The sequence below is a fragment of the Lampetra fluviatilis genome, chromosome 57, assembly GCF_964198595.1.
Source record: "Lampetra fluviatilis chromosome 57, kcLamFluv1.1, whole genome shotgun sequence".
Classification (NCBI taxonomy): Eukaryota; Metazoa; Chordata; class Hyperoartia; order Petromyzontiformes; family Petromyzontidae; genus Lampetra; species Lampetra fluviatilis.
Window position 1 is genome coordinate 2,670,293 of NC_136331.1, and position 27,659 is coordinate 2,697,951.

General features: G+C 54.4%; 1 protein-coding gene across 1 annotated transcript in view; it reads left to right on the forward strand.

Annotated features, from left to right (window-relative positions):
* LOC144950359 (alpha-N-acetylneuraminide alpha-2,8-sialyltransferase-like) overlaps window positions 1-19,645 on the forward strand; it is a 66,376-nt gene extending 46,731 nt beyond the window's left edge. The window contains exons 4-9 of the mRNA XM_078880474.1: window positions 3,710-3,851; window positions 4,825-4,937; window positions 5,089-5,181; window positions 17,167-17,284; window positions 17,421-17,555; window positions 19,131-19,645. Coding sequence (XP_078736600.1) covers window positions 3,710-3,851; window positions 4,825-4,937; window positions 5,089-5,181; window positions 17,167-17,284; window positions 17,421-17,555; window positions 19,131-19,451 — 922 coding nt within the window. The 3' untranslated portion in view covers window positions 19,452-19,645. The remainder of the gene's footprint in view (window positions 1-3,709; window positions 3,852-4,824; window positions 4,938-5,088; window positions 5,182-17,166; window positions 17,285-17,420; window positions 17,556-19,130) is intronic.
* Window positions 19,646-27,659: the final 8,014 nt, after the last annotated feature.

The following is a 27,659-nucleotide window of genomic DNA, read 5'->3' on the forward strand; positions in this document are numbered from 1 at the left end:
AGGTTCTCCGGGCCCGGGTGCTGGCGGTGGAGGAGGCACTGGGCCACCACCCCGCCGCCGAGGGCTGCAGGGAGCTGCGGGAACAACAGCGGCTCCTGAGGGCCGTCTCGGACAACGACGCATACAGGGGGTTTGTGGGCCGGAAGATGACCCACCTGTACAGTATGGACGCGCCGACGAAAGCCTTCTTCAGGCAGGGGGCCACGCGGGCCCAGCGGGCCGACATCACCAGCCTGACGGGGCCGGACGGAGAGACCCGGTGTGACGGGGAGGGAATCGTGCGCCTCGTCAATGGGTATTACGGACGGCTTTTTTCTGAGAAGAAAATTGACGAGGAGGCGGTGGCGGAACTCCTGGAGGGCGTCCCCAGGTTGGCTCCGCCTGACGCCAAACTGCTCGACGAACAGGTCACCATGACGGAGCTGGAGGCCGCGGTGAGGAGTCTCGCCGCGGGGAAGACCCCCGGCATAGACGGCCTTCCTACCGAGTTTTACACGACTTTCTGGAGCGAGCTCGGACCGGCGCTCGCCGACGTACTGCGCGAGAGCCTCCGGTCGGGGGTGCTGCCGCAGAGCAGCAGGCGCGCGGTGGTGACCCTGCTCCCAAAAAAGGGTGACCTGCGCCGCTTAGACAACTGGAGGCCGGTGTCCGTGCTATGCACGGACTGTAAGATTTTGGCTAAAGCCCTGGCGAACCGCCTGAAGACCGTGGCGGGGAGCCTCGTGCACCCGGACCAGTCGTACTGCGTCCCGGGGAGAGCCATACATGACAACGTCGGGGTGGTGCGGGACATCATGGACCTCGCCGCCGCCCACAGCGTTGATGCAGGCCTCTTGTTTTTAGATCAGGCGAAGGCCTTCGACCGTGTCTCACACGCGTATATGTACAGGGCGTTGGAGGCATACGGGGTAGGGCCAACCTTCAGGGCGCAGGTGCGCCTCCTGTATACGGAGGTGAGTAGCCTCACTAAAATAAATGGCAGGCTTGGCGCCCCCTTGGCCCTCGGGGGAGGGGTCCGGCAGGGGTGTCCCCTGTCCGGTATTCTGTACACCTTGTGTATAGAGCCTCTCCTGCGGCGGCTGCGGGGTACGCTGGGGGGGTTTCAGTTCCCGGGTGCGGGCGACGCGCCGATCACGCTCTCGGCGTACGCTGACGATGTGTGCGTCGTGGTGACGGGCGCGCAAGACGTGGAGGCGGTCCGAGGCGCGGTCCGTCTCTACGAGAGGGCCTCCGCCGCCAGCGTAAATTGGGAAAAGAGCAAAGCGATAGCGCTGAGACCGGGCGGGGTGGTGGGCTCACTGGCGCTCCCGGGAGGCGTCGCCTGGGGCGCGGGGGGAGCCCGCTACCTCGGGGTACATCTGGGAAGCCCGGTCGAGGTGGAACAAAATTGGGTAGAGGTAGAGGGAAAAATTGACGCGACGCTGGCGGCGTGGGCCCGGTTCGCCCCGGGAATGGCGTACCGGGGGAGGGTACTTGTAGTCAACAATTTGGCCGCGGCACTCCTCTGGCACAAAGCCAAAGCGCTGGAACCTCCGGCGGGGCTAGTGGCGCGGATACAGAAGCGCTTCACCGCCTTCGTGTGGCACGGTCACCACTGGCAGAGGCCAGGGGTCCTGTGTCTGCCGGTGGCGGAGGGGGGACAGGGCCTCGTGCACGTAGCGGCGCGGATCCGGACCTTCAGGATCCAACAAGCGCAGCGACTGTTGTACGGGGGGGAGGGACGGCCCGGGCGGCCCCTGGCCCTCGGCCTGCTGCGGCGCGCCGGGCGTCTGGGGTACGCCCGGGAGCAGTTCCTGACGGACCAGGCCATCGTGGACCGAGCCTCGCTGCCCGCGGTCTACCGCGGCATGATGGACGCGTGGTCGACGCTGGATTGGGCGCGGGTCGGCGGCGGATACAGGGCGGCCCACTTCGTGGGGGAGCCCTTGTTCGCCAATGCAGTCCTGCCTGGCTTGCGGGGTGAGCATGCCCTGGCCAGGCGCTTTGCCGAATGCGGCATCGGACGGGTCGGTGACCTGCTGGCGCCCGGACGGGACGCGTGGCGGACGGCCCTCGAAATTTCCGGAGCGGCCGGACGCCGCACGGTCCTGGCGGGCGCGAAGGTGCTGAGGGAGGCCCTGCGGGCGATGCAGGCGCTGGGCGTCCGGCTGGCGGAGGTCGGGGAGGAGGACACCCCCCCGTTCCCTCCGCTGGCCTTTTCGGTCCGCGCCCCCGACGGCCACGTGGAGGGCGGGACGCTGCTGCGCATGGCGGGGTGCACCGGGGTGCCGCTCGAAGGCGCGCAAAAAACGCGGCTGTACGACGCCTGTCTGAAGGCGGTGCTGAGCGCGGAGCTGGTGGGCCAGCCGGACACGGGGTGGAGGGAACACTTTGGCGCGCTGGACACTGCGGGGCCCCAGTGGAAAAACTTGTACCGCCCTCCCACCACCAAGCGTTGCGGTGACCTTCAGTGGCGGCTGGTGCACCGCACGCTGCCAACGGCCGTGTGGGTCAGCCGCGCCGTGCCGGGGACCCCGGACACGTGTGCGTTCTGTGGGGTGCGGGAGGATGTGGTTCACGCGTACCTCCAGTGCGCGAGGCTGGCGCCACTCTTGGCCTTCGTGAAGGCGGTGCTCCGGAGGCTGGACGTGCCGGCCCGAGAGAGCGCGTACATACATGGGGTGACCGGCGTGGCGAGCCCCGTCAGGGACGTGGCGAACTTTGTGTGCGCGCAAGCGAAGCTCGCAACGTACACGACGAGGAAACGCGCGCTGGAAGGAAAGGTCGGCGGCGCGGGGGTGCTGCAGGTGGCGCAGGCCCTGATAAAGGCGCGCGTGCGGCTAGAATTCGCCCACCACAGGCTGTCGGCGGCCGAGGGGGAGTTCCTCCCGCGGTGGGGTAGGGCGCGGGACGCCCTGTGTACGGTCGAGCACGGCGCGGTCCTGTTTGTGTTTGACCCCCTCCCCCCCCCTGACCGGATGCCCCCCCTCCGCCCCCCCCCAGAACCCCCCCCCCCCCTCAGGGGTGACCGGTGCGAATAGTGCCTGGACACTGAAGCGGGCGCGACGTTTTTTGTGGTTGTGCGGTGTGGGTTTTGTGGTTGGTTTATATCGCGCACATGGGTGCCACTGCACTGGGCAGAGGGTGCTGGAATAAAGACATTCAAAAATCAAAATCTATGTCTCCATCTCTCTCTCCGTTTCTTTCTCTGTGTCCCTGTCAATGTAGCCCTGTATTTATCTCTCTCCCTGCATCACCCACTCTCTATATCTCTCTCTGTCTATCTCCGTCTCTGTCTTTCACTCTCAATGTCTCTCTGTATATCTCTCTCTGTCTCTCTTTCTCTGTCTCTCTGTCGTTCTATGTTGCTCTCTCTCTCTCTAATGTCTCTCTCCACCTCTCTCTTTGTCTCTGTCTGTCTCCACCTCTCTCTGATGTCTCTCTCCGATGTCTCTCTCTGATGTATATCTCTAATGTCTCTCTCTCTCTCCGCTGCCTCTCTCCGTTGTCTCTCTCATGCCTCTCTGTCTCTCTATGTCTCCACCTCTCTCTGATGTCTCTGTCTACAATGTCTCTCTGTTTCTGTCTGTCTCTCTCTCTCCATGTCTCTCTCTCTGATGTATCGCTCTAATGGCTCTCTCTATCCCTCTCTCTCTCTCTCTACGTCTCCACCTCTCTCTGATGTGTCTCACCGATGTCTATCTCTGCATCTCCATCGCTGTGGCCTCAGGTTGACTCACGCGAACACAACGGGAGGAGCGAGCCAGGTGGTGATCACGCGAAGCAACTCGCCCATCAACACGAGCATCGTCTTCGACCAGAGCAGGAAGACGCTCGTGGTGGACGCCAAAGTCACGAATCTCTTCCTCAAGGTGCGACCCTAGAGGTGGCGGGGTGGGGGCAGGGCCGGATCAATGAATCAACACCCGGGGTTGGTGACCGTCAGCGGTAATCGAACTTGGGTCGCCGGGTTCGTAGCGCGCTAACCGCTGCACCACCGCTCCCCGTGAGACTACGGGGCAGGCAGCACAGTCGTCGAATATAAAGATCCATGTTTTGTTTTTCGGTTGAGCCACATCAGAATGTTTTATCTTGGAGAAATCCGATGAGCTTTGAAACCATTTTTTACAAACTAATTTTTTTGGTTTATTGTGGCACACCTTATGGCATCATCTGGTCCAACCCATGTGAGACTAGGCTCTAAGGAAAGCTGTCTCGGGTGTGGACCAATCAACTTCAAGGACAGTGCACATTATCAGAGTTGTGTTTTTTGTTTGCATTATGGCTGCAGGTATTGTGGTCTATGCAAACATGACTCCTTGTAAAAAGGTGTCAGTTTTGTTGCCAGATAGAAGGGTAAAAAAACAATTATCATATTTTTACTGGCAAATGAGGTTCCAATGGTAGACTGTTTTTTTTTATTAAGTCTACATTATTTTGTTGTTACCGGGTACAGGAAGGCCCAACTGAGCTGCTAGCTAGTAGCTTCTTTTCAGAAGACGCCTGTCTGTCACGAATGTGCGTTCAACGGCCGTCGGGGAAGCGAGATGGCCAATGGGTCTCCAACCGATACCCCTCTCCCAGTGCCACCTCCACCCATGGCTACGCCAGCCACTAACCTACAGCATGGCTGGTCACTATGATGATGATGATGACGAGTGATCACTGATGATGGTGGCTCATGAAGATGGCTAATGATGATGACTGCTTCCGCTGATGATGGCTGATGATGATGGTGATGGCTGATGATGTGGTTGATTATAATGATGGCGGCTGATGATGATGGCTGATAATAATGGCTGCTGATGATGATGATAGCTGATGATGATGGTGATGTGGCCACAGGAGTTCCCCGAGCGGAGTGGGCGTTACCCTCGCTGCGCCGTCGTAGGGAACGGAGGGATCCTCGCCAACAGCTCCTGCGGCTCCCAGATCGACGCAGCCGACTTCGTGATCCGGTGAGAGGGGAGGGAGGAGAGGAGAAGGGAGAGGGGGTAGGGAGGAGTGAGAGTGTGTCTATGTGAGCGGGGTTGAACTCTAGATGTGTGGGCAGGGTTGACTCTCGACGTGCGGGCAGGGTTGTGGCTCACCCCCTTCACTGTCCACCAGATGCAACATCCCTCCCGTGGGGGGCGACTTCCAGGACGACGTGGGAAGCAAAACGGACATCGTCACCTCCAACCCGACCATCTTCATCAATCGGTGAGCGAGCGAGCGAGTGCGCATGGCCGCGTGCCGATGGTCGACTCAGCCTCAAGTGTGCAGAAAACGACGCCAACTGGGGAGACAAAGGCGGCCCCGGCTGTGACGCTGGCCCAACCCAACCCACCCAGCCAGTGTGCCGTGCCACCGGCTTTTACAATTGCTGCTCCTCTTCGCGAACAGCACTTTCCCCAACACGGACGGATCTTTGTCGTTTGTGTTGCCTCGGTCGACTCAGCCTCACGTGAGCACACCAGTGTGCCATGTGTGTACTAAACGTTGCCATTGGGGAGACAAAGGCGGCCCTGGGTGCGTTGAAGGCCCAACCAACCCACCCGGTGTGCCTGCACCACCGGCCTTCACAATTGCTGACTCACTAATAGCACGTGCCTCCAACATCCCGTTCAAAGGCTACACACAGGGGTATCTTTGTCTTTCATGATAGTTTTGTTTGGGCTATATCGCGTGAATATAAATGTTGTGTCGTTAAACCCGCCACCACCCGGCACAGCCAATTAGTCAGTTTTAGTGTCACGCGAACAGAACGCGGCCAATTCGTCACAAGTACAGCCGCACCGGTGTGTTGGAGAGCAAATCCATGACATTTACAACTCTGAGTCTGACGTTTCGCCAGCAATTACAACCGGCTTCATCAGGCTGGGAGGCCGGATTTGTGGAGACATCCTCCCTCCTCCTCCTCTTCCGTTCCTTCAATAGAGGGCGAGATGTGACGACGTCCCTTGTGAGCTCCTCACATACGAGGTCGGGATTTGATTTGCGCTGTAAGCAGAGTCGTCCAATAGGAGGTAGGTGGGCGAACGAATCGGGGGCCGACCGCCATGGGCGACGGCCCCCGCCTCCCGCCCCGCCCCCCGACCCGCACTACGATGTCTGTCGAACCCCGGCCACGCTCGCCGCCACCAACTCGGGGTGACGGTTATCTGAACTGTTTCTGGGCTTCTCCCCTAGGTCGACTTGGCCTCAAATGAGTACCTGAGTGTGGTGTGTAGTAAACACAAAGGCGGCCCGGCCGTGGTGTTAGCCACCCATCCCCTTGTGTGCCGTGCCGGCCTTGATAGGTGCTCGCTAACAGCACTTGCCCCAAAAGTATGTTAAGGCTATGCGGGGATCTTTGTGTGTAACCCCGTGTGTGTGTGTGTGTGTAACCCCGTGTGTGTGTGTGTGTGTAACCCCGTGTGTGTGTGTAACCCCGTGTGTGTGTGTAACCCCGTGTGTGCGTACGTGTAACCCCGTATGTGCGTACGTGTAACCCCGTGTGTGTGTGTGTAATGTAGTAACTCGGCGGGAGACGACTTCACGGGTAACACACTCTTTATTTTATCAAACTCGTTCACAGGTGACTAACACCTACTTTGTATCTCGGGTGACAAACACCCACTTAGTATCTCGGGTGACAAACACCCACTTAGTATCTCGGGTGACAAACACCCACTTAGCTACTTGGCGACTAACGCCCACTGAGCTACTCGGATGACCAACATCCACTTAGTATCTCGGGTGACAAACACCCACTTAGCTACTCGGCGACTAACGCCACTGAGCTACTCGGATGACCAACATCCACTTAGCTACTCGGCGACTAACGCCCCTGAGCTACTCGGGACACTCCCTGCCCGGGGTATCCGTCTCGACTGTGGGTCCCCAGCCCGACCCACGGGGGCGTCGGACCCCGGGCCCCACAGCCTCGCCTCCGAGCCACACAGGGCCCCGGTCCCCACAAGGACGGCGGGACTAGGGGTCTCGTGGCACTAGGTCTTCAGCTCCGTCTTCGGGTCTTCAACTGGGTAACTCTCCCCGAGTGCTCTCGCGCGTCCCCCTTTATACCCCACCTGCGGACGTCGCTGCGAGCACCCACTTATTCGACCAATCGCCGGGCGCTGGCTACGATCCTCTTTTCCCACATCTCATCGTGCCTCACCACTCACGCCGCGCCGCCCCGTCATCTGTCACTCCCGGCGCGCGCGTCCACACCACGCCCACAACGCGTGCCCAACCCCGCACCCCGCGCCGCCCCGTGATCCATCACTGTCACAGTCGGCGCACGTCAATACCACCACTACATCACCCCCTACCACATAGCTCGCAGCCGCCCCGGCTGCTATAAAAATATACAAACCCCCCTGTGTGCCCCGTAACACAACACAACAACAAGAACAACAACTAACCTAACAACACAACACGACGCGAACACTACCATCCGCAACCCTCAACCAATGCCACCGCGACAATAGAACAATATATACAAACCGGCGAGTGACAATAGCAATGTGTATGCAAAAAGGAAAATAAATGGAATTTTTTTTTTTTTTTTTTCTTTCGACTCGTGCAGTGTCCCCTTTTTCTCCCGAGCGTCCCTACAACGGGACATTACCCCGGCAGAGGGGAACACCGGGCGAGCTCGGTGTAGAGAAAAAACGTCTTCATGAAAATTGTTGAGTCCGCCTTGCCGGTCCGTCGTACGGCACCAGACGCGGTTGAACGTCCGGTGGTGCCGGCGGTTCAGGAAGACATCGGCCAGGCATCGAGGACTCGTGCGTGCCCCGGGGTTCAGGCTCTCGACGGTCAGCAGCCGTCAAGCCCGAGGCACCTGGGGGTGGGTCAGGTGGAGACACGTGAGGATCAGCCTGCGACACCTCCCTCCCCGAGTCGACGGTCACATCACACGCCCGGTCGTCACGGCACAGAACGGGGTCACACGGTGCCGCATAGGGCTTCAGTCGGGAGGGGTGCACGTACCAACGGCGTTTCCCCCATTTAATCTGTATACTCTGGGGTCGTGCAACCCGCACAATTTCCACCGGTCCCCTCCAAGGTCTCAACAACTTGGGGGACGTAGCCAACGGTGCATGTGGACAATGCAGCCAGGCCTTATCGCCTGGTTTCCAATCATGCGTATGCACCCTCCGCTCATGCAATTTCTCGTTTGCAATTTGCCGCGACCGCGAATTCAACCTTGCCGCCTCCCGCGCTTCAGTCAATTTGGCGATATTAAATTTGATGTGGTCTGCCAATTTAGATTTTGCACGTGGCTGGGAAATCCCCAGTTGGACGTCCATGGCCGGATCGGCCTCCCGCCCATACATAAGAAAAAATGGGGAAAACCCCGTCGCCGCATGAGGGGCCATTCGATAGGCCGCGAGTACCCCCGGCACCTGTAAGTCCCAATCAACCTGATCGTCGCAGACCTGTTGGCACAACATAGACGTAATCGTCCTGTTCAGACGCTCAACCATCCCGTCAGTCTGCGGGTGGTAGGGGGAAGTACGCACTTTCTTTGTACCCAACAGGTCGCACACCTCGCGCAACAAAACGCTCGAAAAATTCTTCCCTTGATCCGTCAGCAAGCGTTCGGGGGCGCCCTTGTCCAACACATAACCCTGGACAAAGGCGTCCGCCACCGCCGCAGCCGACTGGTTGGCGAGCGGCCATGCCATAGGCCATCGGGTGAAGTATTCCACGCCAACCAGCAGGAACCTATTTCCCCTTGGTGTAGCCGGAAAGGGCCCCAAGATGTCCAACGCTACCAATTCGTTTATACGCGAAACCTGAATGGATTGCAGCGGTGGATTAGCTGCCAATGGTGGCGGTTTCCTTTTGGCGCACCCTACGCATCCCTTAAGAATATTCGCCACGTCGTTACCCATCCCCGGCCAATAATAGTCTCGCTGGATTAGGGCGAGCGTTTTGTGAAAACCCAGATGCATGAGCCGTTCATGAGCTGCCAGAACAACCCTACCCCGCATAGCAACAGGCACAACGAGCACGTGACGCCGGGACATGTTGTCCCACCTCATCAAAAGGCCCTGTCTGCACTCCCAGGAACCGACCCGCGCCTCCCCTTCTTCGGGAGCGCCAACTTTCCGACGTAGCGTAAGTAGGGAGCTGTCGGACATCTGGAGGCGGCCCCACTCAATGAGGGGCAACGACAACAGCGAATCCCTCCCCGTGGGGGCGTCCTCTCCCGGGTTGTCAGTGGCGGCGAGCGCAACTCCCGGGGTGCCGGCGACCGGGGGTTTGCACCGCGCCGATCCCAACAAACATGTGCAGTCCGTGCACGGCGGCAACCGCGACAAGGCGTCCGCGTTTGAGTGTCGCAACCCCTTGCGGTAAATCGTCGTGAATTGGTAGTCTTGAAGGACCTCCAACCATCGGGACAATTGGCCCGATGGCTGTGCCACGCGCATAGCGTATTGTAGAGCCGCATGGTCCGTCCGGACCGTAAAATGACGGCCGTAAAGATACGGCCTGAATTGCTGTGTAAAGAACACAATGGCTAACAATTCACGACGAGTCACGCAATAGCGTTGTTCTGCGGGGGAAAGAACCCTACTACCGTAGGCGACCACCCGTTCAACCCCCCCGACCACCTGTGAGAACACCCCCCCGATACCCGTATTGCTGGCGTCCGTGTCAAGCAAAAACGGTTGTGTGAAATCGGGGTAACACAAGGGGGGAGCCTGCACCAAGGCGTCACGGAGGGAGCAGAACGCAGCCTCCTCTTCCGCCCCCCAGTGAAACCTCACACCCTTAGCCGTCAAAGCGTGCAGGGGCTTGGCTATGGTGGCAAATTGCTTGACAAAACGACGGTAATAGGAGGCAAAACCAATGAAACTACGAACCTCCGTGACCGAGGTTGGCGTTGGCCATGAGCTGACGCAATGCGTCTTAGCAGGGTCCGTCGAGATCCCTGAACGACTCACGATATGGCCCAAATACCTGACCGATTCCCGAAGCAGAAAACATTTAGCCGGTTTAAATTTAAGCTTAGCGGAACGCATCCTGAGGAACACCGCTCTCAGTCGCTGGAGGTGCTCCTCGAAAGTCCGACTAAAGACGATGATATCGTCAAGATAAATCAAACAGGTATCCCATTGGAGGCCCGACAAAACCAATTCCATGAGTCTCTGGAACGTGGCGGGAGCGGAATGTAAGCCCATGGGCAAACGGTTGAATTCAAATAGGCCCCCAGGTGTCCGGAAAGCAGTTTTAGGTTTAGACTCGTTATCGAGTGGCAATTGCCAAAATCCAGAAAGCAGATCGAGTGTGGAAAAAAACTGCGCTCCCGCCAAGGCATCCAGCGACTCATCCATCCTGGGGAGCGGATACGCATCCGCCATCGAGATTTTGTTTAAGCGGCGGAAATCGACACAAAACCGCAAGGACCCGTCCTGTTTCTTTACTAGGACAATAGGAGCACCCCACGGACTAGAAGAGGGCGAAATGATATCGGCCGCCAACATATCATTAACCGCCGATTGCACATGTTCCTTCTCGGCTGGGCTGAGCCGGAAGGGATTCTGACGAATAGGGGCCGCGTCCCCTGTAGCTATGTGGTGGCGCAACAGGTCAGTGCAGCCGATATCGTACTTATGTTTGCTGAACACGTCAGCAAACTCGATGAGCAAACCCCTCAATGCTCCCAATTGCACCCCGGACAAGTTAGCAGAACCGGCACACAGCGAGTCCAACCACTCAGTCCCCTCATCACTTTGAGGATGCGACTTGACAGTGAAATCTGCTTGAGCCACGAGCCGTTCCTCAACGGGTAGCGGCGCGGCGTGAGCCAGCACCGTTCCCTGCGCAATTACGGCCGGCCGCGACCCCGTATTCAGGACCATTACGAACGGCTCACTGTCCCCTCTCACCATGGTTTGAGCAACCGCTAAGTCGAGGCCCTTACTGGCTCTGTTTGACGGCCCCAACAGCACCCCCTGTGCCTCCGCACCCACCTCGAGTGGCTTCCTGAACCGAAGGGGTACTAACATTTGCGATCCCGGGGGCACCCGTACAGTGTGAGTCGCCAGCGCCTGCACCGTCGCACAAACCGTGCGCACTTCGGTAGGGCTCGACAAGAACGCAACCCGCCGACCTGACGGAAGCTCTATGCAGGCCTGATCTATAAGAATTTTGATGGGCATTTTGGACAAAAAGTCCGTACCTAGCAAACAGGGAACGGCCAGCGATGATGATACAAAAATAGGGCCCGCTAATTTAATGTCACCAATGCAAATAGTCGCCCGAATCTGGCCGATGATCCCCAGGGATCCCCCATTTGCCGCATAAAATGGCACGTCTACTGGCAGAAGGGGTCTACTTTGGACGGGAAGAATGTTATAAATAAGGTCCGAGATGATGGTGGCCGACGCACCCGTGTCAACAAGCACCCGGACCTCAACCCCGTCAATGAACCCCGTTACCACGGACGACCCGGCCGACGCAGCCACGATCCTGTGGGCCAATTCGGACCACTCGACTGCTTGCGGGCCGCGTACGGACCCCCCTCGCCGAATTGAACCCCCGGCACCCAGCCGCGAACCCCCCACCGCGAAGCGGCGACCCGAATGTGCCGTGTTTGTGGACCGAACGTGTGAGGTGCCGCGACTTGCCGGGTTTTGTTGGGATGACTTGTGGCCCTGGTCGTCGTCCCGACGTGGTCCTGTGGCGCGCTGACGCGGGGCCCGGCACCCGGCTGCGACGTGACCCCGAAGGCCGCAGTTGTAGCAGACGACGGACGTCGTAGGTTTCGGTTGCTCCAGCTTGCGGGGCGAACGTGTGGGCGAACGACCTCCCGTTCTCCACTCCCCCGGACGCGATGCAGCGAAGGCCTGCTCCTGCACCGCAGCTGGCTGAGGTTCGGCGATCGTGGCGGCCAGTGCCGCGTTCCCCGCCCATTTGCAGACGACCCCCGGCTTGCGTTTGAGGACCTCGTACGCGTGAATGCTCGTGGCGATCGCCAGGGAGCAGATATCCATCTCGTCTGCCACGTTGATGGGGACCCCCAACTCGTGGGCCAACACCAGCAGCTGCTCCGTCACCATGGCGTCCTTCCCCTCCTTATCCATGCGGGGAAAAGCTGCGTCCGCCAAGGCGAGTAGTGCCGTGCGGTAGGCTAGCGTCGTTTCCCCAGCCACCTTCCGCCGATCGTAGAACTGGTGGCGACACGTGGAGGGCGGCCCGAACACCTTCGCCATCAGGTGTAGTGCGGCCTGGAGCGTAGAGCGGGACGACCTTGCAGCAGATGTGAAGGCTGCAAGCGCGTCGTCGTCAAGCATCGCTGGCAACGCACGCAGGGCAGTGGTGTCGGACCACCCCGACATCTCCTGATGAGCGAGGAACCTTCGTTGGAAGGCTCCCCAGTCGCCCCCATCCGCCTTGAACGCCGACAGCGCGGGCAATCTTTGCTGGAGGACCCGATCGTCGTCGACGTCGGAGAGATTTTCCCGCGCTCCGCTGGAGTTGTGTAAAATGTCGGCTCGGTTGTCAGGCGCAAAATGGAGGGCTCCGGCGCGCGCTGATGACGTGGGCTGCGCTGCGCGGAGGTGTCCGGCCACGTGGCGTCCGTCTTTCCCGCCAATCGGTGGCGGCCCCCCAAAAACGGCGGCAACTTCCAGACTTTTGGCGCGAAGCGCCTTTTGGCGGGAATCCTCCAACGTCGCTTCCTCCACGACCCCCGCAGCCGTTTTTCCGCTCGCCGGAACGGAGATGTCGGCCAAGACAGCGGCGGCGGCGAGTAGCAACTCCGCCAACCGGGAGTGCGCGTCCTGGAGGCTGGTGTCGGAGGCAAGCGGAGCGTCGGCCATCACCGCGAAGTGCTGCATCGGCGGCAACTCCTCGTCCTCTACTCCCGAGGTCGGTGTCCCCGGTACGCCGTCGTCATCCCGACCTCGCTCGTGGGTACGGGTAGTCTTCCTTGTGTCCATACTTCTTGAAGACAGGTTTACTTCTGACGCCAGTTGTAATGTAGTAACTCGGCGGGAGACGACTTCACGGGTAACACACTCTTTATTTTATCAAACTCGTTCACAGGTGACTAACACCTACTTTGTATCTCGGGTGACAAACACCCACTTAGTATCTCGGGTGACAAACACCCACTTAGTATCTCGGGTGACAAACACCCACTTAGCTACTTGGCGACTAACGCCCACTGAGCTACTCGGATGACCAACATCCACTTAGTATCTCGGGTGACAAACACCCACTTAGCTACTCGGCGACTAACGCCACTGAGCTACTCGGATGACCAACATCCACTTAGCTACTCGGCGACTAACGCCCCTGAGCTACTCGGGACACTCCCTGCCCGGGGTATCCGTCTCGACTGTGGGTCCCCAGCCCGACCCACGGGGGCGTCGGACCCCGGGCCCCACAGCCTCGCCTCCGAGCCACACAGGGCCCCGGTCCCCACAAGGACGGCGGGACTAGGGGTCTCGTGGCACTAGGTCTTCAGCTCCGTCTTCGGGTCTTCAACTGGGTAACTCTCCCCGAGTGCTCTCGCGCGTCCCCCTTTATACCCCACCTGCGGACGTCGCTGCGAGCACCCACTTATTCGACCAATCGCCGGGCGCTGGCTACGATCCTCTTTTCCCACATCTCATCGTGCCTCACCACTCACGCCGCGCCGCCCCGTCATCTGTCACTCCCGGCGCGCGCGTCCACACCACGCCCACAACGCGTGCCCAACCCCGCACCCCGCGCCGCCCCGTGATCCATCACTGTCACAGTCGGCGCACGTCAATACCACCACTACATGTGTGTAACCCCGTGTGTGTGTGTGTAACCCCGTGTGTGTGTGTAACCCCGTGTGTGTGTGTAACCCCGTGTGTGTGTGTGTAACCCCGTGTGTGCGTACGTGTAACCCCGTGTGTGTGTGTGTGTGTAACCACGTGTGTGTGTGTAACCCCGTGTGTGTGTGTGTGTAACCCCGTGTGTGTGTGTAACCCCGTGTGTGTGTGTGTAACCCCGTATGTGCGTACGTGTAACCCCGTGTGTGTGTAACCCCGTGTGTGTGTAACCCCGTGTGTGTGTGTGTGTGTAACCCCGTGTGTGTGTGTGTAACCCCGTGTGTGTGTGTAACCCCATGTGTGTGTAACCCCGTGTGTGTGTGTGTGTAACCCCGTGTGTGTGTAACCCCGTGTGTGTGTGTAACCCCGTGTGTGTGTGTGTGTGTAACCCCGTGTGTGTGTGTAACCCCGTGTGTGTGTGTAACCCCATGTGTGTGTAACCCCGTGTGTGTGTGTGTGTAACCCCGTGTGTGTGTAACCCCGTGTGTGTGTGTGTAACCCCGTGTGTGTGTAACCCCGTGTGTGTGTGTAACCCCGTGTGTGTGTGTGTGTGTAACCCCGTGTGTGTGTGTGTGTAACCCCATGTGTGTGTGTGTGTGTGTGTAACCCCGTGTGTGTGTGTAACCCCGTGTGTGTGTAACCCCGTGTGTGTGTGTGTAACCCCGTGTGTGTGTAACCCCGTGTGTGTGTGTAACCCCGTGTGTGTGTGTGTGTGTAACCCCGTGTGTGTGTGTGTGTGTGTAACCCCGTGTGTGTGTGTAACCCCGTGTGTGTGTGTGTAACCCCGTGTGTGTGTGTGTAACCCCGTGTGTGTGTGTGTGTAACCCCGTGTGTGCGTGTGTAACCCCGTGTGTGTGTGTAACCCCATGTGTGTGTGTGTGTGTAACCCCGTGTGTGTGTGTGTGTAACCCCGTGTGTGTGTGTGTAACCCCGTGTGTGTGTAACCCCATGTGTGTGTGTGTGTAACCCCGTGTGTGTGTGTGTGTGTAACCCCGTGTGTGTGTGTGTGTAACCCCGTGTGTGTGTAACCCCGTGTGTGTGTGTGTGTGTAACCCCGTGTGTGTGTAACCCCATGTGTGTGTGTGTGTAACCCCGTGTGTGGGTGTGTGTGTAACCCCGTGTGTGTGTAACCCCGTGTGTGTGTGTGTGTAACCCCGTGTGTGTGTGTGTGTGTGTAACCCCGTGTGTGTGTGTGTGTGTAACCCCGTGTGTGTAACCCCGTGTGTGTGTGTGTAACCCCGTGTGTGTGTGTAACCCCGTGTGTGTGTGTGTGTGTGTAACCCCGTGTGTGTGTGTGTGTAACCCCGTGTGTGTGTGTGTGTGTGTAACCCCGTGTGTGTGTGTAACCCCGTGTGTGTGTAACCCCGTGTGTGTGTGTGTGTAACCCCGTGTGTGTGTAACCCCGTGTGTGTGTAACCCCGTGTGTGTGTGTAACCCCGTGTGTGTGTGTGTGTGTAACCCCGTGTGTGTGTGTGTAACCCTGTGTGTGTGTAACCCCGTGTGTGTGTGTGTAACCCCGTGTGTGTGTAACCCCGTGTGTGTGTGTGTAACCCCGTGTGTGTGTGTGTAATCCCAGATTTGAAGCTTTCGTGACTGCAAGGAATCATCTTCTTAGGTTTTTTCGGTAAAGTCACGTAGAAAGTAAAATAAAATAAAAACAAAAATCACGACGTTTCGGAGGCAACACAAGTCTCCGTCATCAGGTGGGACCGTCACAGCCAGATTAGCTGTATCAAGTGAGGCAATGATTCAAGATGTAATCCCTTAAAAGCGAGTTGAGGGGGGAGGGAGAGGGAGGGGGGAGCTCATCAGACTATGGTAGCCAATGAAAGGAACGTATCGGGAGGGAGGGGGGGCGAGGCCAAAAGGGTGGCCGATGGACGTGGAAGCGCTTGTGCGCAAGCGGCCAATTACTGCACACGCCAACACAATGGAGCGATTGTGCGCAAGCGGCCAGCCACTGCACCCGCCAACACAATGGGCAAAGAGGAGGAGGGGAGGTCTAATACACATGATAGACAAAAGAACGAAAATGATGATGGGTACAAACTTAGGGGGAGCTCATCAGACTATGGTAGCCAATGAATGGAACGTATCGGGAGGGAGGGGGGGGCGGGGGGGGGGCGAGGCCAAAAGGGTGGGCGACGGACGTGGAAGCGCTTGTGCGCAAGCGGCCAATTACTGCACACGCCAACACAATGGAGAGAGAGGGGGAGGGGGGGTCTGATACACATGATAGACAAAAGAACGAAAATGCCCATGTTTATACCAATGCTGGCTGAACAATGAAGAGAGTACTGTTAAAATAACTGGGGATGTTAACACTCGGTAAAGTACAGTAAAATAGTGCCTGTCAGATAAGATGGTCCAAAAAATTTGTGATTAAGTCTTTTTTGCGTGGTTGATAACATCTTTCCAATGATTACTAAGTTTGTACCCATCATCACGGTTGAAATTATGTCTGTGTTTGTATATTTGTATGGCTTCGTGTACAAACCTTTGATGGTAGCCGGGAGGTTTGCAGAGAACCTTGGTCTCGGAAAAGACAATTTCATGAGAGCCCACCGAGTTGTAGCAATGATCGGCCACGGCAGAAGAATCAGTTCTGCCGTGTTTCAGATCTGACTTGTGCTCGCGGACACGATCAGAAACATGACGTTTCGTTTCTCCAATGTAGCAATCACCACAAATGCAACTCAATTTGTAGACTCCAGGATACTGTAAGTCAGGAACGACATCCTTCACAGATGGAATCAGATCACGGATTTTATGCACTGTACTGAATCGGACTTGGATCTTATGTTTGTTTAGAATTTTGGAGATCTTTTTGGTCACGCCAGCTATGTATGGTAACGTGATGGTTTTGGTCGGAGTTTCATGTGGCTGTTTCTGTGTGGTGGGAGAGACAGCTTGGCGGATAGTACGGTCAGAGTATCCGTTCATCCTGAGGGCCCGATGTACATGTCTTAATTCACCGGTCAGGTGGTGTTTGTCAGAAATGCCATGTGCTCTGTGGTATAGCGTTTTGATGAGAGAGTTCTTTTGAGATGGGTGGTGGTGGGAATCCGGTTTCAAGTAGGAGTCTGTGTGGGTGGCTTTTCTGTAGACAGAATGTCCCAAGGAACCGTCAGACTCCTCTCAAACAGAATATCCAAGAATGGTAGTTTACCGTCTTTCTCCACTTCCATGGTGAATCTGATGGATGGGTGTCTAGAATTGATGTGGTCCAAGAAGTGGTTCAATGCTGGGAGGCCATGTGGCCAGATGACGAAAGTGTCATCCACATATCTCTTCCACAGGGAAGGACGCAGGGTGGATGTCTGGATGGCGTCTGATTCAAACTTTTCCATGAATATGTTGGCTATAACTGGTGTGTGTGTGTAACCCGGTGTGTGTGTAGATTCGAGTCCCTGATCGGGAGAAGAAAGGAGTTCATCAGGAAGATGTCTTCATACGGCGCCAGCATCCTGCTCATCCCCGCCTTCTCTGTATCTGCGTACACGTCGCTCGCGTACAGGGTAACTACGGGCCCACTCACATCCAACCGTGTCCACCAGTATCCACCTGTGCACCACGTGTCCATACGGGATCACACGCGGCAGCGATTCCTCACTCCCCCCGCCCCCCTTCCTCCCCCCACGCCCCGCCCCCCAGGCCATATTTACCCTGGACGACTTTGAGTCCCAGCAGCGCGTGGCCATCTTCAACCCCTCCTACATGAGGGCCATCTCCCGCTTCTGGAAGAAACGCGGCGTCAAGGAGTCGCACATCACCTCGGGCCTCATGATGGTAACAATGCGCCACGGGAACCGTCTCCAGTGTCTCCCAGTGTCACGGCATGTCTCCCAGTGTCTACACCCGTGTCTCTCAGTGCCTCCCCGTGTCTCCCAGCGTCTATACCCTACCTCCCAGTGTCTCCCCGTATCTCCCAGTGTCTACACCTCTGCCTGCTCGTGTCTCCCCGTGTCTGGCAGTGTCTCCCATTTCTCTCATTGTCTCCCAGTGTCTACACCTCTGCCTCCCTGTCTCCCGTGTCTCCCAGTCTTCCAGTGTCTCCCCGTGTCTACACCCCTGCCTCCCGTGTCTTCCTGCGTCTCCCCGCGTCTCCCTTTTTGTTTCATTAATTCAATTTACTGTATGCGTAAAAACTTGCCCCCACTGGAGAGGGCATCCCAATACGTCAAAGTATAAATTAAAAGAAGGTAGTCCTCCAACCTATATGTTGCACACTCGAAATGAAGGACGTGGGCAGGTGCTCCAAATCGAGGGCTCACACATTAATTGTGATAATCTGTAAAATGCAACAGCACGTGTGTCATAGAGAAATTCTCAACCCAGTCGCCATTAACCACGTGACTGGTGTACAGGTCAGGTTACTCATAAACCCTGCCAGCCACCTACAGGCCCAACTCAGTATCGCTTGCTGGTGTCCACACGAGCATTGATGTACTGCACAGCACATAAGGGACCTTCACAAAACCACACTTTACTCCATTGCTGTACGAGGAAATAATTAAAAGAGTGGTCCATTCCTAATGTGCCACGTATAAAATCAAGACGCGTATCAAAATATCGACCAGAGGCCAAGATGGCCAGGTGTGCTGGTAGCACAATCAGATAGTGGTTAATACTGAAGCACCAATCAAGAGATGAGACGAACTGGGTTTGAGTCAAGGTGCAGCTTCGGCCTGTGTCTCCCCGTGTCTCCCCGTGTCTCCTTGTGTCTTCCCTGTGTCTTTCCGTGTATCCTTGTGTCTCCCCGTGTTTCCCCATGTCTCCTTGTGTCTCTCCGTGTATCCTTGTGTCTTCCCGTGTCTCCCAACTTTCCCTTGCATCTTCCCTCCTAAGTAAGTCTGAGCATTTTCTTATGAGTGAACTGCTACGGTGGCTAGGAGATGCCAACTGCCTCGCCTGGTGTACAGGAGGACGTGGGTTTGATCCCAACCCTGACGCCTGCTGTATATTTGCAGTTTGCGTGTCTCTCTCTCTCATCATCATAACGGTGGCAAGGAGATGTTAACTACCTTGCCTGGTATACAGGAGGTCGTGGGTTCGATCCCGACCCTGACGCCTGCTGTATATTTGGAGTTTGCGTGTCTCTCTCTCTCTCATCATCATCATGGTGGCGAGGAGATGTTAACTACCTTGCCTGGTATGCAGGAGGTCGTTGCATGAAAGAAGAGCAAGATAGCAGCTCAGTGGTTTCTTACGCATTGGGATCCTCAGATGGAATGCACATTAAACATTCGTACTATAACCAGCTAAAAATGGTGTAATAGTTTAAATAGACTGCGCACACTTCTACCACATTCTCCCCGTGTTTCCCAAAACATCTCTCACTCGCCCCTACCCCCCTCCCCCCAGACGAGCGTGGCCATGGACCTGTGCGACGAGGTGCACGTCTATGGCTTCTGGCCGTTCGTGCACGACCTGCCCACCCCAGCGCAGGTGAAAGAGGACCAGAGGAGGAGGAAGCCGAAGAGGAGCAGGAAGAGTAAGAAGGGGGCGCAGGCCGCCGCGGCCGCCCCTGTCGACCCACCGCAGGGCCGCCAGTTGCCCCACCACTACTATGACGACCAGCAGCCCAAGAAAGTGCACTCCATGCCCAGCGAGTTTGCCGAACTTCTGCGGCTGCACAGCCGCGGGGTGCTCCGCCTGCACGTGAACGCTTGCGGGGGTCAGTGATGGTGCCGCGGTGGTGGCGGCGGTTCCCTCCAGAACCCGCATCCCCCAACAGAACCCACGTTCCCCTTTCAGAACCCACGTTCTTCCTCCAGAACCCACGTTCCACCACCAGAACTCACGTTCCTCCTCCAGAACTCGCGTTCCTCCTCCAGAACCCACGTTCCCCTTTCAGAACCCACGTTCTTCCTCCAGAACCCACGTTCCACCACCAGAACTCACGTTCCTCCTCCAGAACTCGCGTTCCCCCTCCAGAACCCACGTTCCCCTTTCAGAACCCACGTTCTTCCTCCAGAACCCACGTTCCACCACCAGAACTCACGTTCCTCCTCCAGAACTCGCGTTCCTCCTCCAGAACTCGTGTTCCCCCTCCAGAACCCACGTTCCCCTTTCAGAACCCACGTTCTTCCTCCAGAACCCACGTTCCACTACCAGAACTCACGTTCCTCCTCCAGAACTCGCGTTCCTCCTCCAGAACTCGCGTTCCCCCTCCAGAACCCACGTTCCCCTTTCAGAACGCACGTTCTTCCTCCAGAACCCACGTTCCACCACCAGAACTCACGTTCCTCCTCCAGAACTCGCGTTCCTCCTCCAGAACCCACGTTCACCCTTTCAGAACCCACGTTCTTCCTCCAGAACCCACGTTCCACCACCAGAACTCACGTTCCTCCTCCAGAACTCGCGTTCCTCCTCCAGAACCCACGTTCCCCTTTCAGATCCCACGTTCTTCCTCCAGAACCCATGTTCCACCACCAGAACTCACGTTCCTCCTCCAGAACTCGCGTTCCCCCTCCAGAACCCACGTTCCCCTTTCAGAACCCACGTTCTTCCTCCAGAACCCACGTTCCACCACCAGAACTCACGTTCCTCCTCCAGAACTCGCGTTCCTCCTCCAGAACCCACGTTCCCCTTTCAGAACCCACGTTCTTCCTCCAGAACCCACGTTCCACCACCAGAACTCACGTTCCTCCTCCAGAACTCGCGTTCCTCCTCCAGAACTCGCGTTCCCCCTCCAGAACCCACGTTCCCCTTTCAGAACCCACGTTCTTCCTCCAGAACCCACGTTCCACCACCAGAACTCACGTTCCTCCTCTAGAACTCGCAATCCCCCTCCAGAACCCACGTTCCCCTTTCAGAACCCACGTTCCTCCTCCAGAACCCACGTTCCACCACCAGAACTCACGTTCCTCCTCCAGAACTCGCGTTCCCCCACCAGAACCCACGTTCCCCCCGGTACCCAGGTTTTAGATGCTTCTAGATGCTACCTACACAACAAGGCATTGGGGTGCTTCGTTGGGCCCTGCGTACGCATTTCATGCACGTTATTGCGGACCGTGCTTTACCTCCTGCATTATATATTATTTATTACCGCGGCATGTTTCAATAACGCGACGTTCTTCGGGAACCCAACTACTGCCTCCCGCCGCGTTGTCGGGCAGCAGGAACGTCATATGAACGACATTCGGTATTTATTTAGGTGTTTGAATATCTTAACACAATTTCCGTTTTATTGCCAGAGAGGGTAAACACCTTTTATTATTTTTCATGCTTTGATGCTGGCATAAAAGGTATCTCATGATTTAGCTGCTCACCACGAACTATACATGCAACTATACACGTGCATTGTCCTTGTGCTGTTCGCCTTTTGGCGTTCTCTGGTCTGACACTGGTGGTGAGACTAGGCCCTAAAGAAGGCTGCTGTCTCTGGTGTAGGCCAATCCATTTCAAAGACAACGTCCATTTTTTATCAGAGCCATGTTTGTTTGCATATTCACCACAAGTAACGTGTTTGGTTAATGTGGTGCTTGACTCCTTGCGATAGGTTTTTATTTGGTTCAAACACCAAATAGATACCTCCTGTTTTATTGACAGAAAGGGTAAAGCCTATTCTGATTTTTCGTACGTAATATGTTGAACTTCTTTCTCACCACCGTACGTAGCCAACCGCGCTAATAGGAGGTGTAGGGGGGAGGGAAGAACAGCAAACTAAACACAACAACAATAATTTCTAAAGGAAGGAGCGTTCCAGACGGCCACAGAAGCGCGTCCGAAAGCACCGCGCGGCGACGATGCGGTGATTGCCGTCTTCGTTCGATGACTTGGCCAGAAGCCATCGCCGCCGCCGCTTGCGAGGATGACGAGGGAGTTCGCGTGACCGACGGTATGTAGTATGTAGCTAATTGACGAGATCAGCGAGGTGACGCTGAAAGGGTACGCACGGACGGGTTCGTGAACACGTGCACGCACTCACGCGTACTTACCCGCAACAACAACCACAACAACCACCGCAACAACAACCGCAACAACGAAAACAACCACAACAACAACAACCACAACAACGACAGCAACAACAACTACAACAACCACAGCAACCATGACAGCTGTGACCCAGGATATTTAGTCTTTCTGTTTACAATCCCCTCAATGCCCTCTCTCACATGTAAACGTTACGATCTCCAAAGTGGATGTGCAACTTGCGCAGATACAGAAACTTAATTTATTACTTTCTTCGCGGTGTGTAAAGGGTGATTATGATTGTTTTTCCGTGTGATCACAGTTATCTATGTTTCATGGTAGAAAATATATGGCAATTCTGTAATATGTATGCTTCCACGGGAATCAACTTCCCCTGTACATAGACTCAGCACTGCTCCCCATAGAGTCAACACTTACCCATCGACTCAACACTGCCCACAGACTCAACAACTCCCCTGTACATTTTATCAATCCACCTCCTTAACCTCCTTCCGTTCCTCTCTTAAATCCTCACCTCTTCTCCATCGCACATTCCCCTTCCTCGTCCTGTCGCCCCTCTGCATGGAATCTATAACCTCGAACACTCAGCCCTAAGAGTTAGTAGCTGTAGTTTACGTGCCTTAGCCTGGCTCTCCGAAGTCGCAGCTATTTACATCGGACATCCTCTGCAGCCGAAGTGTGCCCTTCGCATTTTATGGGCCTGAGGTGTTTTAGCACTGAACCGTCAGGAATCGTTGCACGTGCCTTAGACTGGGCCCTCTGGGCTCTCGGGCATTAACTACGAACCCCAATAATCCCGAGCAAGCGGCCTTAGTCTCGCCGAGCCATTTCAATGACGACGATAGCGATATTCCATTGGAACCTCATTTGCCAGTAAAAAAATATGATAATTGTTTTTTAACCCTTTTATCTGGCAACAAAACTGACACCTTTTTTTACGAGGAGTCATGTTTGCATAGACCACAATACCTGCAGTCATAATGCAAACAAAAACATAACTTTGATAATGTATGTACTGTCCTTGAAGTTGATTGGTCCACACCCGAGACAGCTTTCCTTTGAGCCTAGTCTAACATGGTGTTGGACCAGATGACGCCAAAAGGCGCACAACTCAAAGACAATGCACCATCAGAGTATGAGAGCTCGGGGTAAGCATTTACACGATTGGATACATTATCAGAGTTATGTTTTTTGTTTGCATTATGACTGCAGGTATTGTGGTCTATGCAAACATGACTCCTTGTAAAAAAAGGTGTCAGTTTTGTTGCCAGATAGAAGGGTAAAATAACAATTATGATAGCGATATTATTTATATTGCCACCACGGAAGGCTTGGAATCATTCGCGGACAGAAATGACCACTGGGCCTTGAAGAAAGAGGTGGAGGACCTTTTAAGAATGGTGGGAATTTTAAGAAAGTGGTGGGGACCGATGACAAAGAGGGGCAGGACCTTGAAGGAAGATGTGTGGCCTTTAAGAAAAGGAGAGGAAGACCTCACAAAGAATGGCCTGGAGACATTACCTGTTAACCCCTCATCAGTGCCCTAGTTTATTAAAGACCAATTGAGACCGTATTGGTCACCCCGTGCTCCTTATAAATCTCAAAGTTCATCCTACAAAGTCCCATCACAAGGGAGAAACACAAACAAATGGACACAATTCTTTTCTTGTTGCCGGTATTGAAACGGCTGTTCTCCGTATGGATCTGAAAAACTACCTTTCCCTGTACAATAACACGGGGTTAAACCGTACGGGTTGACGGGTATGCATTTGTCTGTACGCGATTTAGCCCAAAAAAAAATACACCTCTATCATGGATAATATTTGCTCTCAGTCCATCAACGCCAAGGCACTTGCAGGGTTGGTCCCGTGACCCTCCTCCTGGCAGCAAGCGTGGCGCGTTTGACGGCACTTCGCGTGACCTCGGCGTGCACGTGGCCTGGCCTGGCACAGACCACGTGGGCGGCGCGCGTCACCACCACCTGGTGGCGAATGGCGGAGGCGTTTGGCGTTTTGGTCGATAAAAAAAAGTGTACGGGCAAAAATTTGCGAAGGGATTTTTGAGTCGATGCGCATGAAGGCGCGTGGTTTGTTGTTGTTTTTTGTTGCATAATCGGTTACCGCAATAGGTGGGGTGGGGGGAAACCAGGTTAAACCGGTTAGTCGCACGCAAAAAAAATGTTGAGAGCGATAAACAAACATAGGCACGCGTGTGTGTGTGTTTTCGCCGGCGAAACGTGCAATGAGAATTAGTTTTATTTTAAAAATATTCTAACGTGCGGACACACATATATATAAATGCTGTCTTAGCTGGTAAATGTATATGGGGGACAGTATAGAAGCAGAGGGGAAGACAGCGAATAAAGTCTCGGCGTAGACGCGGTTCGAACGATCGGATGCAACTGGGGCGTAAGAAACTCGATGCGGGTTTGTTGTTGTTACTTATCTTATCTCGGACGAGCACGATCCATAGACTAACATTGCCCATAAACTAACATTGCCCATATACTAACATTGCCCACAGACTAACATTGCCCATAGACTAACATTGCCCATAGATGTAAATTGCCCACAGACTAACATTGCCCATGAACTATTATTGCCCATAGACTAACATTGCCCACAGACTAACATTGCCCATAGACTAACATTGCCCATAGATGTAAATTGCCCACAGACTAACATTGCCCATGAACTATTATTGCCCATAGACTAACATTGCCCATAGACTAACATTGCTCATAGACTAGCATTGTCCATTGACTTACATTGCCCATAGACTAACATTGCCCATAGACTAACATTGCCCATAGATTAACATTGCCCATGAACTATTATTGCCCATAGACTAACATTGCCCACAGACTAACATTGCCCATAGACTAACATTGCCCATAGATGTAAATTGCCCACAGACTAACATTGCCCATGAACTATTATTGCCCATAGACTAACATTGCCCATAGACTAACATTGCTCATAGACTAGCATTGTCCATTGACTTACATTGCCCATAGACTAACATTGCCCATAGACTAACATTGCCCATAGACTAACATTGCTGATGGAATAACATTGCCTATGGACTGACATTGCCCATAGACACATTGCCCATAGACGAGCATTGTCCATTGACTAACATTGCCCATCGAGTGACATTGCCCACGGAGTAATCACGGACAGCTAAATGGAAGCAAGGCGCTCACCACTGACGAAAGGAAGGCACACATATCGTGAAGGCACACATATCGTGATAACACCGTGGAGATGTCAATAAGTATTTGCATCTACTGTTATTGATTCGCATCGATTGTTATTGATTCGCATCGATTGTTATTGATCTAAGATTCCAATAGATTTGAGTTTTAATGTGTCATTTTAAAAAGAAAAACATTACAGACCCTTTGGCCATCCACTGCTAGATGAAGGCCTCCGCCCTCCCCACGCCGTGTGAGTCATGAGGCTTGGTTGACCATACTTCACCATGCTGGTCATCCAGCGTGGGGGAGCGGTAGTGTTGCTGTTCGCGCGCTGCGCCATACAGATCCGGCGACCCGAGTTTGATCGATGCCAGCTCACGGCCAACACCGGCGGCGATTACCTGAACTGGTCCTGGGGAGACAAAGGCGGTCGGGCGCGGTGCTGGCCCACCCACCCGCTCGCGTTCCGTGCCTGCCTTCGGAGGTGCACGCTGACAGCACTTGGCCCCACAGTCTATTTCACTGTCAACAAAAAAAACATTTTTTTCTGGCCTGGACTTTTGCAGCTGTTCTAGACTAATTTCAGGGTGCTGATTCGAAATCTGATCTCAGATTTGCTCTATCACATCTCATTTTTATGCTATCGGCATACCCCATTTTCATTGATTTTACCCGAAATTATCTCTGTCACTTATGATTGCAAGTTGTTACGAGTCAGTGACTGCTTTAGCGTTAAAATATGGTGCTGTATTTTTAGGATAGTGTGTTTATAATATAATTTTATGTAGATATACACATTTATTTAATATTTTTCTTCTGCAGTTTTTATTGAAAATGCAACATTTGATATCTCAAAAACCTGATGTGATAGACAGATTTGGAATCGGCACCCCAAAATTACCTTAAACCCGTTGGAATACCTTATGCCAGAAAAAGTGTGTTGACCAGTTTCATGCTTCAAATTTGAGGCTACACCGGGGGTGTGGGATGATCTTTGTCTTCGGAGGACCAGTTCGAATTACCACTTCGCCACTGACGTTGGCCGTGAGTGTGAATCGACCTCGCGAGTCGCGCTCACCACTGCGCCACCGCTCCCCCGGCCAACGCAAAAACCTCGAAGCTTTTTTGTGACGCCACCCACCCTCATCGCCCAGTCACTCGAGGTCGCTCCACTGACAATGTGAATTGTTTTGTAGGTTCATTGACTCGCGTTACTTCGCCGTGAGATGATAACGACGAGGGCTATGTTTACGTTTGTGTGTGTGTTTGTACAATTGTGGGATCACTTATCCAGTGGGAAATAAAGGTTGGTCGTTTTATCAACTTTCCCACTGCTCATTCATTCCGCACTTTGTTTAACCATTTATATAGCATTCACTGTTACCACCACCACCACCAACTACCAACAAGACAAAGATCCCCCGTATAGCTAGCACCACGCCCGGCCGCCTTTGTCTCCCCAGTGGCGATGTTTATGACACACCGCACCAGGTACTCATCTGAGGCTGAGTCGACCTGGGGGAGGCCCAGGACCGGTTCAGATAATAATCGTCACTGGTGTTGGCCGTGAGCGGGAATCGAACTCGGGTTTGCCGGGTTCGTAGCGCAACGCGCTAACCCGCTACGGGGCTGTCCATAAATGATGTCACGCGATTTTGGACAATTTTTTACCCCCCCCCCCCCTCGTCACACGGCGTCACAACAAGTCAGACCCCCCCCCCCGCAAATATGACGTCACAAAGCTCTGCCCCCCCCCCCAAAACCATATTTCCACTTTTAAAATAAAACATGCTTAAAATCGCTTTAAACTGTCATTGTAGTGCGTATTTAATGTGGCGCTGCACTCTGATGTTGTAGGAGTGTTGTTATAACAATTTGTGTTGTTGTAACAATTCTATATTTATTTAAAATTGCGCATTTTGATGTGACGTCACATTTCTCACCCCCCCCCCCCCCTCGTCACACATCGTCAAAAATGTCTGACCCCCCCCACCCCCCCATGGGAGGGGGTAAGCTACCATTCCTGGATGTTATGTTTGAGAAGAGACCTGATGGCTCGTTGGGACACTCTATCTACTGGAAAGCCACGCACACAGATCTATTTGAAACCTGATTCCCACCACCATCCGGCACAGAAGAATTCCCTCATCAAAACACTACACCATAGGGCCCACTGCATTTCTGACAAACACCACCTAACCAGTGAACTGGAACACGTACACCAGGCCCTGAAGATGAATGGGTACTCAGACCGTATTATTCGCAAAGCTGTGTCTCCAACCAGGGAGAAACAACCCCCTGAGACGCCAATCAAAAGATCCGGGTCCGATTCAGTAGAGTACACAAATCCGTGATCTAATCCCATCAGTGAAGGATGTCATTGCTGACATGCAATATCCTGGAGTCTACAAACTAAGTTGCACATTTTTCGATTTAAAGCTTTCGTGACTGCAGGGATTCATCTTCTTGGTTCTTTCGGTAAAGTCACGTAGAAGGGAAATAATAAAAGAATAAAAAAAGCGTTTTTTATTTTATTATTTCCATTCTACGTGACTTTACCGAAAGAACCAAGAAGACCTATTTACTAATGTCATTGTTTAATTCTAGATTTGAAGCTTTCGTGACTGCAATGATTCATATTCTTAGGTTTTTTCGGTAAAGTCACGTAGGTAAAACATTAAAATTAATGAAAGTAAAATAAAATAAAACAAAACAAAAATAAAATTCACGACGTTTCGGAGGCAACACAAGTCTCC